The 20781-nt window shown below is 34.5% G+C and overlaps 1 protein-coding gene across 1 annotated transcript in view; it reads right to left on the bottom strand.

Annotated features, from left to right (window-relative positions):
- rorab (RAR-related orphan receptor A, paralog b) overlaps positions 1-20781 on the bottom strand; it is a 47458-nt gene that overhangs the window by 18516 nt on the left and 8161 nt on the right. The window contains exon 2 of the mRNA XM_051114312.1: positions 939-968. Coding sequence (XP_050970269.1) covers positions 939-968 — 30 coding nt within the window. The remainder of the gene's footprint in view (positions 1-938; positions 969-20781) is intronic.

The raw sequence follows: 20781 nt of genomic DNA, 5'->3' as shown, positions 1-20781 counted from the left end.
AGAACTTCATTTGGACAACTTTAAAGGCTATTTTCTCAATATTTCCAGATTTTCAAATAGTTGTATCTTGGCCAAATATTGTCTAATCCTAACAAACAATACATCAGTGGAAAGCTTATTTACTTCAGATGATGTAAAAATGTCAAAATCAATAAAAAAAAAGATACCCTTATGACTGATTTTGTTGTCCAGGGTCACAAATTATGTGAATGTAAATTTATGTAAAATAATTTAAATTACAAATTGCATTTGTATACACACACCACACACATATGTATATTTATGTGTGTGCATATAAAAATGCAAATAATTTCTCATTTATTATGGCTGTTTATTGTAATATATAATACAATAAACTAGACCAATAAATTATGAAAAATTACAAACTGTATTTTTTTTATACACAGACACACACATACATAAATATAAGTAAATAAACATGTGTTTGTGTGTGTGTGTGTGTAAGAGAGAGTGTGTGCATATGGTAAACATGGTGTCGAGTGAGAGGAGGTGAGAAAGATCAGTTACACCACTGACAAACTGGTAAACACTACTTCAAAAAGCAGTTACACAGATACATCACAACAATCTTATAGTACGTACCACAACTACAATGATCCTTTTACATAAAAACTTGTGTTGGTGGGAGAGCACTTTTTAAACCAGCGTTTATTATCACAGTCATCACAGTATTATCACAGCCATCTGATTCTAGCATGCATTGTCACTTTCCCACATTAACATAAACAATCTGATTAAAGCAGAAAACAAGTGGATGTCAAAGTGGGTGTCAACATTTTGAGTTTCTTGAATTTTCCAGAGGTTCAGTGCCTCTCTTGAATTACCTTCCTCATCATTCGGTATTACGTGCAAATTAAGTATGTTACATAAACATCTGTCGCCACAGGAATGTACTCCTACATCAAGACTATACTTACATGTGTGTGTTTTCTTCGCTGAAGACACATCTGAAAAAGACAAAAAATAAGATAAATATTAAGCAGGGCTTTTGATAAGAGTTCATACAGCCATATATATAGACCTGTTTCGGTGTTTGCAAACAGTAATGACATTTTTGTGGACGAGGCCTCTCTGGTGGCAGTTTTATAATAGCAGTCTATGGAAAACGACAGAATAAAAGAATAAAAAGTTAATTTCAAAATTCCAAACTTATACCTCACAAGTCTGATAAGAAAAATCAACTCATCATTCTCTCTTTTCCCCTCAGTTCAGAATCATGAGTTTATAGCACATTTGTCTTTTTCCTCAGAATTGACAAACTCACAACTGTTGAGTTAAATCGAATTATAAAGTGTGAACTAAGACATATAAACTTTCATTTATGGAAAAAAAAGTCAGAACTATTGAAAATGTAGTTTAAATGCGGCTTCAAAGAGCTCTAAATGATCCCAGCCAAGGAAGAAGGGTCTTATCTAGCTAAAAGATCGGCCTTTTTTTTTTTTTAGAAAATAACTTTTTTTTTTTACTTTTTAAGCACAAAAGCTCGTGTAGCACTAGCTCTGGGATGCGCGTCCACAACACTACGTACTATTGAATCAAGTCGAAAGGTCACGCGGAACGTAGACGGAACTACAGGTCCCAGTGACCCAAAGCGAATGCGCAAAGACTAAGGAAGTGCATGTAAGTCAAACGTTGTTTACAAGCAAAAAGGTACAACAGTATGTAAGATGATTCTGAAGTAGTAGGAGAACTTAGACGTGATTCGTAGTGTCGTGGACGCGCATCCCAGAGCCTGTGCTACAAGAGCTTTTGTGCTTAAAAAGTATACAAATTTTTATTTTTCGAAAAAAATGGCCAAACGTTTTGCTAGATAAGACCCTTCTTCCTCGGCTGGGATCGTTTAGAGCCCTTTGAAGCTGCATTTAAACTACATTTTGAAAGTTCAAAATCGGGGCACCAATCAAGTCTATTATATGGAGAAAAAAAGCAGAAATGCTTTCCTCAGAAACCATAATTTCTTAACGACTGAAGACAGAAAGACATGAACATCTTGGATGACAAGGGGGTGAGTAAATTATCTGTAAATTGAATTGGAGTCCTCCTTTAAATAGCAAAAATCATTTAGCCTGGAAAAGCAAAATGAGAATAAAAAACGATGCCCACAAGTTTGGTATACACCAACAGTGCTAAACATGAAAATAATAATAAAAATAATAATAGAAAGAACAGAAAGAAATAGTACATATACTGTAAATAATGTACACATTCATGTATTTTTAATCACACAGGAGTGAACTGAAGTCACTCTGTAATCCCAAGCCATCACACGCCCTGGCTTATGCTTTTACATTCAGGGCAACTCAGGCCAGCGCAGTCAATCACCATTAATCCATCCACTCCCTTTAATCAGGGCTATTGTACTACAGCCAACTCTATTGTGATGTAAAGTGTCCATCTGAGAGAAATACAATCTGTCATGACCAGTGATACTGTCGAAACGAGATACAAGTGGTAAATGGCAACTGCCAATCAACAGAGCATTAACCAGTGATTTGTGCCAAATGAATTTCCATCTGCTTGTAAATTAGACTCAGTAATAAAAGAGTTCATGTCCAACTCACAGCATACAGTACGAGACAAATGAGACACAACTAATAACCAATTCAACATTTTTCATGAAAGACATAATAAGGTGGTAAATGACAGGAGCTTTCGGACGTTAGACTTAAGAATTCATTTTATCATGGATGTGATAGTGATATAGTTAAAAGCAGCTGTATTAAAATCTGCGTATTGTACTTGTTAAATGACTGAAGGATCTTACGAAGGAGCTTATAACTGCTTGAAGCTTAAACCAGCATATTCATTAAACTGATGACAAGAGCTTTCTATTTTCCTAGCTCTTATTTTCAGCTGGGTCAGAATAAACGTTCTGGCTTGAGGCTTTTGAGGAGGCACATTCATTATCCCTCTCCAGCTGAAAATCACAATGATGAAAAGAGAGAATCTGACTGCAAACCTTTATTTATCCATCTATTCATGAAACCGAGGAAAGGCGTGAAAAAAAAAACAATCCCGCTTTGTCTAGTTCTCATCTTTCCGCAACGCTAAGTAAGAAGCGGCTTCAGATCTGATGATGCTCAGCAGCGAAATGACAGCGAATCTCCTGTCGTTGTTCTTTCCACCCATTTCTAATTGGTTTAACTCCTCGGTCTCAGTCTCAAACAGCCTCCCCCTGAGTCTCTTTGTTTCTGTCTGTTCACATTGAAATTTCCCTGTAATTCTCCTTCCATGCTCCGAAGAACAGAGAGCATGTGGATGTGCATGGAAAAAATGGCTGAGAGCTGAGAGGATTAGACCACAATAAACGATGAAACATTACAGAAAGCAAAGGTCAGACAGACTCCTCGTACCCAGTAAAATGTTGAACTCAGTAAAACGTACTTGCGGTGAGATTACTTGCTGTACAAACTGGTGAGTTAAAAAAAGATTCAAATTAATCATCTAAATCCACTATCTACACACATATGTGTGTTTGTTTGTATATACAATACATACAAACATACACTCACTGCAAAATTAATGATTAAGGCTGGGTATTGTTTAGAAATTTTTTAATATCAATATTGATACCTTGACTTTGATACTGGTTCCTGAATGATACTTTTTTCGATATCAAATTTATTTTAACAAGATTAGATTACTAATTACCTCAAAAAATTTGGTATTTGGCCACTGCACAAAGGAACAAAAAAGCACAAAGGGACAAAATGTAACCAACACAATAAATCAGTGCAAATAGTTTTCAGTTTCTATATATTTTAGTCTATGTTTACACTAATGCATTTCGTTTTAAAACTGTTCTGTCTAGGGGTGTGCGATAATAAAAAAAAAAGATATCTCTGTATTTTCTGGAATTTTATTGATTACGATAATTAGACAAAATGTGGCTGAGCATGTTACTGTGCTGGTATTTTATTCAATGATATTTTCAATATTTTTTGGGGGAAAAAAGAGAAAATATACTTTAAATATAAACCTAAAATCACCAGTAGGTTGTGGCAAATCACTGCATTAATGAGTCATTGAGTCATTCATTCATCCGATTCATTTAAATGGCTTATTTGACTCCATAACCAAACACTGTAGTGTTTTACTCAGAGATGTACAGTAAAAAGTTCTGCTCTGGCTTTGTTTGTATCTATAGAGCAAAAACAGGAACTCGTGTCTAAAATGATAAGTCAATTAATGTTAACTTCTTGTTTATTGGACTGTTTTATAAAATCATTATCACATCATGCTAATATTTGGAGAAAAAAAAACATACTATTTGTGTGATATTAACTATATCAGATGACATAAATATAAAAGACATATAAAAGTCATACAGGGGCATGTTTGCCCCCTTTCGTTGAATTTTGAGGAAATTCTAAATGTATTTTAATAGATTAAACCACGCCATAAAAACTTGACCTCTAAATGCACACATGCAGTAGTCTAAGTCTATTGTTTGCAATATACTCCATAATTACATATCGTTTTAACAACAATTATGATATTATCGTAGACTATATATATCGCACACCCCTAGTTCTGACTCAGAAAAGCTCATTCGCTGCTCACTCGCGAATGTCTATTATACTTCCATGTTCAGTTATGTTCATAAGAAACAGGAAAACATTTCTTCAGATGAAACATCAAGCTAATAAACACACAGTTACGACAGTATATGATTTGTATGTGATTTTTATTATAATTATCCCTATTTTCATAGCAATACAGGGTGTTTACATGAGAAACGCTAAGCAGGTATAGCAATTAGCTTGATAGAAAAGACTACAAATAGCATATATCAGCAGTATAATATGGCTAAAATACACATTAAATCACAAACGAAAGTTATTAAAGTAAATTTACAGTAAAAGCGTAGTATAAATTTTGTCTTACGTAGCATGATGCTACAGTGTTCATGAATAGCCACGCAACATGCATGTTCAGTCATGTCGTGTGAATGGACATGTTTTCTGAAACGCCAGTATGGATGAGAATCGTTTTCATTTTAAAACAGCATTTCAAGACAAAAATGCACTAGTTCCTCATACTACAATATAACACCTACATAGTAAGCAGACTGAGACAACACGGCCCACTGGGTTTCAAAAAGTGTGTCAGTTGGCGGGATGCATGGTGCATACTGGGTTATTAAATTTTTTAGGATGGCTTTTAGGGGAGAACATGTGTGCTTTCAATCTTTTTAAGAGATTAGCGAGAGCTGAATGACACAGAAACTGCCTCAGGATTGAGGTAAAACTACTCATTTGGAGATTTTCTCAATCATGTTTAAACCGGATGCTGAGAGGACCAGCATCATCCAATAATGTGCCAAATAAACCTTGTTTAACAATGTTAACAGAGCATTCACTTATCAATTTTACTTTTAACAATTAATAAGTGTCACCGCCAATGAGGGCTATGTTACAGATGGTCTCTTCAGCTCAAAGCCTGGGGGTCTAATTACTTAATTCACTGATTTTATCAAAGCCAAGCATGACATGGATGTGTACTTAAATGATTTTGAGTTATGCAGAGTTGAATGGGTTCATGCAAGGTTGGTTGGGTTCACTCCCACTCACCGAATAGTTCTGAGGCCCTGCTCATATGAGAGTAATAGGTTGTCAAAGTCAGTTGGTGTCAGAAACCTAATGAGAGTTTGACACAGTGACTCTGTAAACCAATTGAAGAGCTTATGACTGAAGGTTAGAGTTGCACTTTCCTTTGAAACAGATCATTTTTCAGGTGAGCTGACCATGTTGGGGGTTAGTTAGGGATGTGAGGACATAAATATTTGAGGTTTTAACTTGGAAACACTTAGGAATCTGATATGTTTTATTCATTGTTCAGGCTTAATGTTTAATCAGGCTGGGGCAGTATTCTTGCCAGGTTTAAGAGCTGATGTCCCTATCAGAAATGCAAAGATTTAATGAAAATAGCTTTTGTTTTTACGAAGAAGTCCTGATGATGCAGAGTCTTTTGTTTGATATGACTGATGAAGTATTTATAGTGCTCAAAGCACAAAATCCTTGATAAGAAGGATCTTCAAATCAAAAACATGTTCCATAAAGATTCATTCCCTGAACAAATAACACAAATCCCAAAACCTTCTCCCTCACACGCTGAAATTATACATCACACAACCTAAGCTGCTTACCAATGAATGAACAAACTGACAAAATATGTGTATAAAATGTATACATATACATTATACACACACTACTATAAGATCTGTTAATGTTTTTAAATAATGTTTTATGCTCACCAAGGCTGCATTTATTTGAATTAAAATATAGTAAAAACTGTAATATAGGTGCTTTTGTTTTTCAAAATATATTTCTAATATATTTCTGACAAAGCTGGATTTCAGCAGCCAATAATAATAATCCAGAAACAGTTATTACTTTTGAAAATAGTTTTGCTGTTTAATATTTTTGTGAACACCACAACACACCGTTTTCAGGATTTTTGATGAATTGAAAGTTCAAACGACAGCATTTTTGACACGCTACACTTAATCTAACATTTTTTAACCCTCTGGGCCTCTTCGGTCATTTTTGACCGAAAAAATGTATATTTTGAAATGTTAAAAATTGTAGCTTCATCGGAATGAGATGACACTTGGTGACTTTTATTGCATTAGCTATGTGAACACATAAAAAATATCATGGACATAATTCGGCTATGTTAAAGGGTCACAAAAAAAGTCACACTTGGCTCCTTCGCGGTCAAAAATGGCCGACATAGGAAATAAATGGGAAATACAAAAAAATACGAACACTCAGAGAATCTTTTGGTGGTACCAACTACAAATCAGCCGCTGTGCAGAAAAAAAGTGCACAGCAAGCAAGGAGTGACACTCTAAAATATCAAGAGTGCAAAACCCACGCACACACACACAAGCACACACACACACACACAGAAACACACACAGACACAAATAGAAATGAACTGATAAAAATGCAGCAGAGCAAATTTTGAAAATACGTGAAATAAAATGAATAAACAATAAAAATACAAAAGAGCCTCTCTCACAAACACATACACACTCAGAAATTAACTGGTAAGACTACAACAGAGCAAATTTTGAGAATATGTGAGATGGAGAGAGCAATTTTCTTGTATTTTAATGTTTGATTGTAATCATAATGCAACCTGATATTTATCTAACCAAAAATATCTAAACTTTGATAAAAAGTAGTCTTTTAGAATGTCTAAATGTATATCTAAAAGCAAAACCTAATAAAATATGTAAAAAAAAAACAATGGTAATCCAAAAGCCTCTGTATATATGTATAATATGTATATAGGTGACATTAAGTTTTTATTTTTTAATGACACCAAATGGCACAATTCTCACTTAAAAAAAAAAAAGATTTTAAAGCGTTCACTCTGTTTTAATGTGAAATGTTGGATTTATTGAAAAATAATAATACAATTATTATATAAATAAATATTAATTCTAATGGGAAAAATAGCTCATTAAAATTGTATAAATATTGCATATTGTCATAAAATCCCCTCAAAAAATATTTCATTTTTCGGTTTTCCTAAAAAAAATCCCAAAAAGTTACATTTCAAGGCTTCTGTGTGACTCCTAAACGAAGAGGCCCAGAGGGTTAAACAACGTTTTTCTAATTATTAACATTAATAATTATTAGACATAGCTTTTAAGAGAGTTCTTTTTTATTATAGTAACATTATAGTGACCCTAGTGAAAAATAAAAATACTAAAATATATTTGAAATGCACTTATTTCATACTAAATATACTAAAAATACATTGACATATTTATGTACTTAATAAAAATACTGTGTGATACACTAAACTGGTATACTTAAAGTCTGCTAAACTGGAACAACTAATTTTGTACTTAATGCACTTTAATTTATGCAGAAGTAGTGCTGAAGTCCAACTGTAGATATACTGAAGTATATCTGATTGTTCTAAAGTGGAACTACTGCGATTATACTTCAGGTATACTTGCATTTAAAGACATTATTCAAAGATCATACAGTCCTCATCAATAGTGACATTAAAACACATTTAGGCCTAATATTAAGAAATGTGCATTGTTAAATATTAATAGATTTGAGCTGTACTTAGTATGAAATAAATGTATTTTAAATATATTACTTTTTTTTTGCTAGGAAAGCATGACTAAATTCTGCTATAACTGAAAACAAAATTAATCAATTAAAGTAAAGAAAAACTTTAGTCACCATCTAATTCTCTGTGTTTTTGCGGCATAACGTCAAATGCTTATCTCCACAAAAAAAGGGCAATTTATAATTCAGTCCAACACTGTGGGTCTTCCAGGGGTCAAAGGGTTCAAACAGACGCACATGCTCACAGGACATGCTTTTCTTACACATGGTTTCTAGACCATGAGATGAAGCTGGAATGCAGGCCGTAATGTTGTTACAACTCCTCTCGTCTCTCTCTTGCACTCTGTATGACTCTTACAGTCCCCTTTAAACTCTTAACTATGTTAGCATCAGCAACTGTCAGTTACACTGATGACAGGTATTCGCTGCAGTTTGAAGATCACACTGATATTTTTGACAGGCTCTTGCACTAGCTGTACACACTCCCTGGGGCTCAAACATACTGATAAACCCCTGAATTCATTAACGTCAAGCAAAAATAAAACATATTGAAAAATGGAAATGATTTAAAACGGATAGTTCAGACTCTGGATTTTGATTGGATGAGCTGCGTTGGAAGCCGTTGTTAAATGAAGATAAACCTGTAACTGTGACCGCAGATTATATTCATGTGCCAAGTTTCTACTTTGTTTTGCAAAAGTAAACAACAGCTTAGCTAATGTACTTGGCAGAAAAATTATTTACTTAGATAACTGATATCAATGAATAAAACTCAATATAATTTATTAGTTAAATTCATTAATTACTTAAATTATTTATATTTAAAACAAGAAAGGTTATGTGTGTATTTGTACTACACAATGCAAACGTACCAATTTATAGGGCTTCAGACTGGTCACAAACGCGACAAAAAAATTGCATCAATAATTTAAAAGTTACAACTGGCAATCACTGATAAACAATGTTCTTCAGAAATCATCTCATTACAGTGCATAGTCTATGTTTTCTGTTCGAAATATTAATAGGATTTCAAGTACAGTTCATTCACTACATTTGTTATGTGACAAATAAACAAAAGACTTTTCTCGATTTATCTTCGGCTGCATTCTAAAGATTTCCTATTTTGGAATATGATGAAAGATTGAGTATGTGAACATCAGGGGCGTTTCCTCTTTTCCTCTGAGGAGGCAAGGGAGGGAGTATTTCCTCAAAATATTGGATGGGAAGAAAATGTGTAGTACAAAAATAAAACAACGGCAATATTACAAAATATAACATTTGAAAGCATATAAATCACTCGGTTTTCTAAAGAAACATTGTCCAGCAGTGACACCAGCAAGTAAAGTCAAAGCGAGTCCACGTCTCTTGGCCCTTCTGAGCCCTAAAGCGTGCCGTGGGTTTGGTGGCAGGACAATGAGAATGAATAGGGGAAAGTCAGGTGAGAGGAGGCAATGTCTCCGCCTCCACTGCGATACGATTGGATATGACTGGTTGTTCGGCTGTGATTGGTTCACGTGATAAATCCCACCTCTTGTGTTTATGAGCGTTCCGCGTTCGCGAATCAGTCTGAATGAACAATATAACGGCGTTAATGGGAAGACTAATTAAACAAAGATAACAACTCACACATTTAAACATTACAAAAAACATCAAAAAACATCAGTTTTTAGCGAGTAATCAGCTTGGTGAAATTTAAAGTTAATCTTTAAAGTAAAAACGTTTGTGGCCAGTATTTACCAAGCTTTGATTATTGATGATGATCTGAAAAATTCAAAAGTAGTTAAAAGTTAACTATTAAAAAGAATAGCTGAGCATTTGTTCACAAATAAAATATATTGCTTAAATTGTTACTGCCTTGAATTATTACTTTGTAATAAATGTAAAATGCTTAAAATCACTATGTTGATTCATTCTTGGCTTTAATACATAGAATATTTTTGAATTGAATAGAATTCCTTTTTCCTTTTTCTGATATTGTAAGTAATGTTTATTTAACCAAGAAAATGCGAATGGAACATGAATTTACATATGATTAAAAAATGCAACACTAGTATGCAACAACGAACACACTTATAACGTGTTTTTAATTTTTGAAGTCAGACCAAAATGTGTATTTTTTAACCAAAACCCACGCTAATGGTGAGTTAGCAGTTTAAATCTGACACTCTTAGTCAACGAGTCGTTCGTAACAGAGCTCAAAAATGACTCCCTCACTAAATCATGAGCCATTTTCCTGCTATGCTCATATTTTCTGTTTATATGGTGTATATTACTGGTTCATGAGACTGACATCAGCCTTTTTACTGATTGGCTGTTCATATGACAATGCATAACTTAAAAAAAAAAATATTCACAATCACAACTCACAGTTTTGTTGTAATTGATTTTCTGAAGCCCTGAACTATCATTAAGCAACCAAACGTGGAATAATAGAGTTTATATGTCAACAAAGCAACCTCTGTTGTACAACCCCATTTAGCAGATGTTGTGGTCTTCTTCATACTGAAATTTTCTTTATTTGCGCTACAGACAATCAGTGCTGAAAAAGCCATAACGTAACGGTCCAGAGGAAATGGAGAATGGCAAGCATCAGTCAGTGAAATGGCAGGTAGAGTTTCACATCGTATTTAATTGCCTCTCCAGTCCATTTCTCTCTCTTTCACATCCTTCACACCACTCTTTCTTTTGTATTTTTCCATCAGTCTATTTCTGGCTGACAAGCTTACAAGAGATGATGATCGCATTTACGTAATAGCCACACACACAAGCACACAGACACACACCCACAGAGATCCAGACAGCACTTACACAAACACTCCCACTGTGCATTACAGCACAGCACTGAGATTATGCCAAATTGGGTTAGTAGAGCAGTACTGGGTTACACAGAACAACAAACACACACTGAGGAGGTACGAGAGGGGAGGAGAAGACAAGACGGAAGATAAAGGGAGGGGAACGAGTGGTCATGAAGTGGACTGCCAACACCAGCTCAGTTCATCGCTTATGACCGGCTCTGCATGTTAATCTCTAAGACTAAAAAGCATGTTGATGTGCCCCTGCCGGGCGTAATGAGGGGCCTATCGGCTCCTACTGCGGAGAGGAAAATAACGGTTATGCGCCAAAGGGAGGGAGAGAGCGAGAGATCACATAAAGAGATCATGGAGAGTGTGTGTTAGCAGCAGGATAACAGAGCTTAAACCTCCAAAGGGATTAATAAAATCTGGTTTCCAGGGACTCTGGGATATGTGAATTTAAAGGTTTAACCATGCACAACAGCCAGAGAACTGGAAAATATTTTTCAGTGTTTTTTGGTAGCACAATTGTCAATGGTAACGGTGTTACGTCTTAAGGTGTAATTATTTTTTATTTCTTTTTATGTTATATTTGTGAAGTATTTGATATTGTTACTGATACGGTTTGCATTTTTGGAAGTGTTTTGGTGTTTTGTTTTCTCTCTCTCCTCCCTCTACTCAATGCTAAGCTTAATAAAGATCAGCTGGTCCCAATTGTCATCAACTACTGGCCTGCTCTGATTGGCTGTTGGAGGGAGAGCTTGTGGATAAAGCTGGAAACTTTGTGGAGAGGCCCCCTTTTTTCTTAGCCTTCACTGCCTCCTGAGACTGTTTTCTCCTGTCCCAGACATTAGCATGTGTGCTAGCGGTTGCCTGTTTGCCTTGATGTTAGTGTACAACTTGGACAAATTTCGTTACTTCGCTTTGCTTGGGTAAATTCATAACTTGAGACATAAGCTGAAACTTAATAATTGTAATTTCTGGAACAGTAGGGAGGTGGATGCCTTTTTTTATGTCCATGTTTTCTCCTGGTTTTGGTTAGAAAGGGAGTAAGGTAAGACTTTTGTTGTTTATTTTGAATTTTATTTTGTGATCTTAGAAAGTACTATTCCCCTAAGTTAGACCTTTTATGTTTGTTGTTTTGGCCTGGTCCCCTCCTGAAGCTTTATTTGCTCCCCACATGTACCTTTTTTGAATTTGTCCAAATAAACCACTTTTCTTGAGTGTTACCAAAAATCTGTGTGATTTTTGCAGAGTGCTGAGACAGGAGAGAAGAGCTCCTGTTTGGCTGTTAAGTTTTATACTTTTTTTTTTTTTTTTTTTTTGCACTATTTTTATATCAATTAGTCTATCGAATGATTTTTCGATTAATCTATACAATTACTTTCCCAAAAAAAAAAAAAAAAAAAAAAATTTACTTAAGAACACTGTATTTTTAATAAAATCAATTAATTGGAGATGCTTTTGATTATTAAAATTGAATGGAACCATTAAAATGGAATCCAGAAACGTAATGTAGAAGAATCTGATAAAAATAAAACTGTAAAACTCAATTAATTAGACAGGCTTTTTTTTCTTTACTAAAACAAAGTATAGAAAAATTCAAATAGAAAAAAATGAATTTGGAAATCAAATAGATTTCATAGGGCCCTATAATTAATTTTTGGTAAAAATAAAAGTAGATGTAAGTGAACAATAGCTTTTAAAATTACTTAAACTACATATATAATAACAATGAGGCAATAATAATTAGTTCAAGTAAAGTATCAAAAGCAAGAAATCATATGGCTTTATTTAAATACATAATGTATTATAAACAACTGAGCTAAATGTACATTACGCATTACAACAAGGCCTGCAGAGGGCACATACGGCCTGATGACTGTTATTACACATTGCTGTGTGATCTAATAATCCTTGTTTAATATTGACCAAACATAATTTAAGGTCTTACAGGTCTGGAATGACATGAGGGAGAGTAATTAAAGGAGAAGTCCACTTCTTCAATTTTTCTCCATATAATGGACTGATATGGTGCCCCGATATTGAACTTCTAAAATACAGTTTAAATGCAGCTTCAAACGATCCCAAATGCGGTTGTAAATGATCCCAGCCGAGGAAGAAGGGTCTTATCTAGCGAAACGACCGGTTATTTTCATTTAAAAAATACAATTTAAATACGTTTTAATCTCAAACGCTCGTCTTGTCTTGCTCTCCCTGAACTTTGCAAAGTGAACTTTGAGTCTTTGCAAAGTGAACATCCAAAGAAGATCAAACACCCTTAACAAAAAAGGTAAAACAGCAATATAGGATGATTTTGAAGTTGAGGGAGAAAATACGATCCAGGTTTTGTTTTTTGTTTTTTTTGTTTTTTTTTTTAAGTATATAAATTGTATATAAATTGTAAAGATAAATTGTATTTTTATATAAATTGTATTATTTTTATGAAAATAACCGAAAGTTTCTCTAGATAAGACTCTTCTTCCTCAGCTGGGATTGTTCACAACTGCAAAAAAAGCATAATTTGTTTACAACTGAAGAAAGAAAGACATGAACATCTTGGATGACAAGGGGGTGAACTATCCCTTTTACTACACAGATTTTTGATCAAAAAATGTGTAAAAATGAATCATGCTCTCCAGCATGAATTGAGAGCTATCCAAAAGCATCTTAAGCTTAAATGGAAGCATGAAAAAATGACTGTCTTTGTGCAAAAAAGTTCACATGATAAATGTCACAGCTTTGCTTAATTATTGACTTACAAAAAGTGCAGAATAACAAAAAACGATTCTTCATTTTAGACCATAAAGTTTCATAATCTAAATGTTTACAAATCCTCCAACATCCTGTTTATTTCTAGATTTAAATTAATTTTGAATCCCATATTTTCAGCATGCTCTCAGACTTTTGGCCCCCGCTTTGTATACGCTAGAACTAAGAGCAACTGCCGTTCTATCTATAATCTGCTCATAAAACCATCTGCTAATATACAGATGCATAGTGAGCAGATGCCAGTATAAATTCTTACATAATATGTTGCTTTTATGACTCACCCACGAGATGTCACTCTCAACAGCACTAAAAGATTTGATCACATTTCACAGCATGAGAAAAAGGTCACGATGTCAGCTTTATGAAGACTACCGCCCCCTCATGGCACAGAAAAATAATGCTTGTAATCAAGATCCTCAAATCCACTATTAAACCTCCTTGAGCAGCATTATAAATAAAACGGCCCAAAACAGCATTTGTATGTAAAATCTGCTGTATTCTTTCTTGAAAAACCCTGACGATAAAGTATTTCTTACATACAGGCAGAAAAATAAGAGCACAGAAGGAGAGGCGGAAATAGCAGAAGCAACTATGAGAGATATGAGGGAAAGAGAGAGAGAATAAAATACACTTTGAATGTAGACTTTATATAATCCCAATCACTAAGGATTAGCTTCATCTTACATAAGCCCACGGCTCGGCTCTCTCCTCCCTCCCATCCGGATGCTGCATCTGTCAAATTACTCATTTCAGCCACTGCCAGGTTTCCACTAACAACAAATCCACTAGCATCTCCTCTCCAAATGACCGGCGCTCATGATTTCAACTTGAACAAATTAAACATTTAATCTCAGAAAAGGTAACTGTCAGACTCCGTTTGAAGTCCTGACGCTTGCTAGGTAGTTTGTTTTAACAACACGGATGTTTACTGACGCATATTATTATATTATTAATAGCACCCACACTGTGACACTTTAGAGCGATACACCAGGTAAATAATGCCGTTTCCCCCACTGAAGGGAAGTGGCGTGACCGAGAGCTAATGCATCTGAGTCACCAAATCACGCACACATTTACAGCCAACCATTACGTTACAATTCCAGCGGACACATAACAGTGACAGACATGATGATGAAGCATCTTTGAGCTCTTCTGCTCAATCGCACTTGGAAGATGTTTATTTTACAAACTATTCGTTGAAGGTGGAAGCATATGTGTTTATAACTGCAGCGAGAGACAGAGTTCCTAGATTCGGTTCTAACGCTGCTGTGTTTAACAGGATGGAGGATGAGTTTAATGGAAAAATTTAATGGCTTTATTGACGTCATCTCCGCTTTAAAATTCCACATCGGTCTTACTCTGGATGCAGATTTCCCCGGGCCGCAGTCGTGTCTGCCTGCTTCTTGCGGCGCCGCTCGCTCGCTCTCACGATCTCGAATTCATCAAAGATTGCTCATCAGCACAAACCCCTCTGCCTTTAATCTAATCCACAACACTGCTGCATTCACATAGGGGAAAAGCATTTTCTTTCAGATATTATCTCATGATGCGCTCTCACTATTTGTTTATTAACCAAGATGAATAAAAAGCCTGACAATGCTGAAGACACCTGATGAAATGAGAGATTCGCACACACAACGCCTACTTTGAACTGATGCGCTGGTCGGGACAACTGGTTTGCCCTGTTTGGATGTGGCCAGTGTCACGCCTAAAATTTTCCTTGTGTTATGTACAAATACATACCACGCTCATGTACAAATACGTACCATGCTTTATTTTCACTTGCTTTTGGCAAGTGCAAAACAGGAGCACATTGAAAGAATAAGAGAGAGAAATGAAAGAGAAGTGAAAAATGTAATGTATTCCTGTGATCAAAGCTAAATTTTCAACATCATTACTCCAGTCTTCAGTCTCACATGATCATTCAGAAATCATTCTAATATGCTGATTTGCTGTTCAAGAAATATTTATTATTATTATTATTATTATTATTATTATTATCAATATTTAAAACAGTTGAGTATTTTTTTATTAGGATTCTTTGATGAATAGAAAGATCCAAATATCAGCATTTATCTGAAATAAAAAGCTTTGTAACATTATACACTATACCATTCAAAAGCTTGAAGTCAAATTTTTTATAGAAATGAATGGTTTTAATTAGCAAGGATGTTTTAAATTGATAAAAAGTGATGATAAAGACATTTATAATGTTACAAAAGATTTCTATTTCAGTTCATCAAAGAAACCTGAAAAAATTCTACTCGGCTGTTTTCAACATAATAATGATGTTTTTTTAAGTAGCAAATAAGCATATTAGAATGATTTCTGAAGCATCATGTGACATTAGGGCTGCGCGATTATGAAAAAATCATAATTGTTGATTATTCCCTTTTGAAATTGTAATTGAGATTATCAATTACAATTATCACAATTTTCATTGAATGATGTTTTGAATAGCTTTATACCATTGTTTGAAGCAACTGCATGCCACATTTTTATATATAGTTTCTTCTTTACATATAAAAAAGTAAAAAATTAAAACAATGAGGGAAAAAAACCTTCATGATAACCTGTAGGAAAAATACAAACACTCTTTCTCTCTCTCACACATACCTTAAGAAAACAGAATAATGTAAGTGTTTTTTTTTTTTGTAATTAATAAAGACTTTTTAATAGTCTTAATAATGGAATCAATAGTAGAATTAATAATTTTGGCATCTGTAATTGTAATCACGATTAGAAATTCGATTAATTGTGCAGGCCTATGTGACACTGAAGACTGGAGTAACTAAAATTTCAGCCTTGAAATCACAGGAATAAATTACATTTTAAAATATATTCAAATAGAAAATTTAAATGTAAAAATATTTAAAAAATTTACTGTTTTTGCTGTACTTTGGATCAAATAAATGCAGGCTTGGTGAGCTTGGCGACTTCTTTAAAAAACATTACAATTCTTACTGTTCAAAAACTTTCGACTGGTAGTGTATATTTAAAAAATATATATTTAAATAGAAAATAGTCATTTTAATTTGTAATAATATTTCACATATTACTGTTTTACTGTGTTTTTGATCAAACAAGAATTTAGGTAAGACTTGGTTGAACATAAGCCACTTCTTTTTAAAAAATAAATAAATAAATAAAAAAACATTAAAATAAACTGACACAGACTCAAAATATTTAAACAGTATTTTAACTTTTCTAGAAGTGGTTTTGTATGTTGATTTCAAATATCTAGTTGACTTATTAAAATATGATTTTTTTGAGAAAAACAATTTATTCTAGCTCTTATATAGAATTTATAAAATATCACTGGGATACAATGAAAGAAATGTACACTATATTATGATGACTTTAACTAAAAAGTTAAATTGTGCTCTTAAGCCAAGTTTATTTTTCGTAACTGTCTTGTCCAGGCTGAAACTTTTTTACAAACACCTGTTAAAAATTAAAAAATGAGTAGAATTCATTCTTTCATTATCTAAATTTTGCAGTATAATATTCTATTTATGTACAGATTCCCACACTGTGATCATTTACCCCATCTAGCGTGACAACTCGCCCTATAGGACGTACTCAGTAACTGTATCTTTCTGGGCAATGACAAAACAAGAACATGAGAACAGAACATACTGAACATTTATCAAAAGCTGAACTGGTACTTCTCTATGGTCACTGTGGTTACAGTATAACTTCAGCAAGAAGGTCTGTGGTAACAGCCCAGAGGATGGTGTAAATAACTTCAGTTCTGTTACTGTATAAAACGCTGTAAGATTTACATTACTGGTTCACTAAATATTCCTGCTTGGCACTGGCCATTAAGTTTATCAAGATAAGATGCCCTATTTTAAAAGGTCTAATTACAAAGTCCATTGACAACTGATAACAGCAAATTACAACACTGATCACACAACAAAAAAAAAAATGAAATAACAGATGTTCTCTCACTGTACTCTATACCTCAGCTACAGCGCATCACACACTAGCTCATTTGCAGATGTGCTGTGTCAGGGCAGCTGAACCACCTGCCTTAACCAGTGGGAAAACTGTCACTGAAGACAAATAGCCTGGCCTCAATACTGTAGCTTAATGAATGAGATGTTTACTCGTACACGGCAGAGGCCAAACATAATGGCCAAGCGGCCTATTCAGTATGCTGAGAAAAAAAAAGACACGTTCACTTGAATAAGACTTGAATGTGTAATTAATAGCGATTATCACCGCTAACTGATTTTGTGTGTAAGTGTGTGTGTACTTATCCCTGACAGAATTTATGCTTGCTAAACTATTAATTAATAATATTTAGCAATTTTTTTAAATGAACTGTAAAACTACATTTCATATACTAAAACCTTTAGAGCATGTGAAATAGAATACGCTATAATGAAAAGCTATCAATAGACCAATTTGGAGTAGACGTATTACTCTACTTTTAAAGCATAAACTGGATTTAAACAATAGGTCTACATAATATTGACATGCTGTTCATAGGGGACACATTGTATTAGCCCTGCAGAAACAGCATGAACTATTACTTAAACCTATTACTATTAACATTTTTACATAACATTATTTACTTTATGTCACAATTCTGACTTTTTCTTTCTCGCAAATGCAAGTTTATATCTCGTAATTCGGACTTTATAACTCGATTTAACTCAAAAATAGTGAATTTGTCAGTTCTGAGGGAAAAAAGCCAGAAGTGTGGGGTAAACTCTCTTTTCCAATGGGAAAAGAGAGAATGACGAGTTGCTGTTTTCCTTATTAGAACTGTGAGATATAATCTCAGTATTACGAGAATAAAGTCAGAATTTTGAAATATGAAATCAAATGTACCTTTTTATTCTTTTATTCTGTGGCTCCATAGACTGCTACTTGAACGCCCACAGAAACGTCATCCCCATTTCCGATCTGTAAGACTATCCCGCTATTTAACGTAAGTTTCGTTGAATAACAGTGCTTATCGCTGGGTGACAAGCTCTTGTAATATGCGGAGAACATTTTGAGAATGACATCTAATCAATATAATCTATAATCTTTTTAAATCAAACTATTTTGTACCGTATCTGTGTAATTCTCTAGTGGTAAAGGTTATCTCTCCCAGGTTTTCTGCAACCATGATGCGTACGCATCCCAAACAAATAACTGGTCTATAGATAACAATGCTTTAATACTAGTATAGTATACTAGTAGATCAAAAACCTCTCAGTTTTTTAGGATTCTGGCAGTTTCATGGTTTAATCACCGTTTTTCCCTTACTGTGCCTTTATATGAATCAGACTGAATGAGTTGCAGAACCACTGCTTTTTAATCACAATACGAACAAACAAGCTACATATCTAAACTTTACGCAGTTCCCCTCAGCGATACATTCATATAAACCCCCAATTCAATATTAAGGATTTTCTTCCAATATTTTGTGTATTGTGAACAGTGAACTTGCTCTGCCTGCTACACTATTTTCTCCTCTTTGTGGTTGTCTTCAGCCTCTCTGGCCAGTTAAAGAATTAGATTTGTTTTCTTAATAGTTCTCTAAAGCCCTGTGTACACTAGTGCATTTTTGTTATAAAACAATCCTCATCTACACTGGCGTTTTCACCGTGTTTCAGAAACGATCAGTCTACATTACACAACTGAAAATGCATGTCACATGACCATTCAAAATAAGCATGATGTTATTGTTTACACGGTCGTCAAGGATAAGCAGAGCAAATGTGTGGGCAGCCACACCACCATTACATTTAGATCTGTGTATATTGCATCAGATTTCCGTTTGTGTGTTTTTCTAAGCGCTGAGAATTACAACCAATCACATGTTTCTGCTGAGCTTTGAAACACAATGGCCAATCAGAGGCATTTAGGTTAGTTAGCGCTGAAGGTGTTTAGATTAGGCTGTGTTTAGTGTTTAGATGTTTAGGTGTTTAGATTAGATTAAATATTAGCATATTTTTTGCTACGGTTATGCCTGTCATTTACACCACTCGGGTATTTTCAAAAATGCTGCAGACCCCTTTTTAGTTTGAAAACTCCGGGTTGCGTTTTACTGTAAACAGACCAAAACTGAGACTTTTGAAAACGATGGCATGGCTGCCCGCACATTCGCTCTGCGTATCCTTGATGACCGTGTAAACGATAACATCATGCTCATTATAAAAATTTGTATACTTTTAAGCACAAAAGCTTTTGTGCTTAAAAAGTATAAAAAAATGTATTTTCCGAAAAAAAGTGACCAATCGATAAGACCCTTCTTCCTCAGCTGGGATCATTTAGAGCCCTTTGAAGCTGCATTTAAACTACATTTTGGAAGTTTAAAATCAAGGCACCAATGAAGTCCATTATATGGAGAAAAATCCTGAAACGTTTTCCTCAAAAAACATAATTTCCTCACGACTTCACTAATGAACATCTTGGATGACAAGGGGGTGAGTAAATTATTTGTGAATTGCTGTCTTGGAAGTGGACTTCTCCTTTTAAAAAATAAAGTGTCACTATATTTCATAGAACAATGACTTCTCTGGTGAAAATTTACATCCATCAAAATGATGGATAGTCTGATTTTATAATTGAAATTGTGAAATGGCCTGGATTTGGCCTATGGGTACCACTCGAAAAGACTTGCTATATACTGAGCATTATCATGAACTCAAGTGCTAAGCTAGTATTGTATTCTAAACACAGACTGAAAGTCTTTTTGCAGATGTCTTTAGATGCACTGCATTGTTCCTTTAGCTCAAACAGTAGAGTTTGCCGTTAGCAACACCAAGGTCATCGGTTCAGTTCCCAGGGATAAACTGTATGTAATGTCTGTCACTTTGGACAAAAGTGTCTGTAATACCCATTTAGTGCTGCCCTTGTGCAGGTATCACAGGTCACATTAAGGTAAACCGGATGCATCCTGAATGTTTAATTCACTTCTCTGTCTTGAATTAAGAATGCACTGTTTGAGATTACAGTTTGTCTGCCAGCTGCTCTGACATCATTCAACAAAAGTGTAACTTTCTGCCAATGCCACAAATCAAGCATCCATCCAGGAATGTGTGTGTGTGTATATTCCCCCAGCTGCACAAGAGAAAGGAAGATGTTTTGTC

The sequence above is a fragment of the Labeo rohita genome, chromosome 7 (genome assembly GCF_022985175.1).
Source record: "Labeo rohita strain BAU-BD-2019 chromosome 7, IGBB_LRoh.1.0, whole genome shotgun sequence".
Lineage (NCBI taxonomy): Eukaryota > Metazoa > Chordata > Actinopteri > Cypriniformes > Cyprinidae > Labeo > Labeo rohita.
This window is presented reverse-complemented; position numbering and strand designations above follow the sequence as displayed.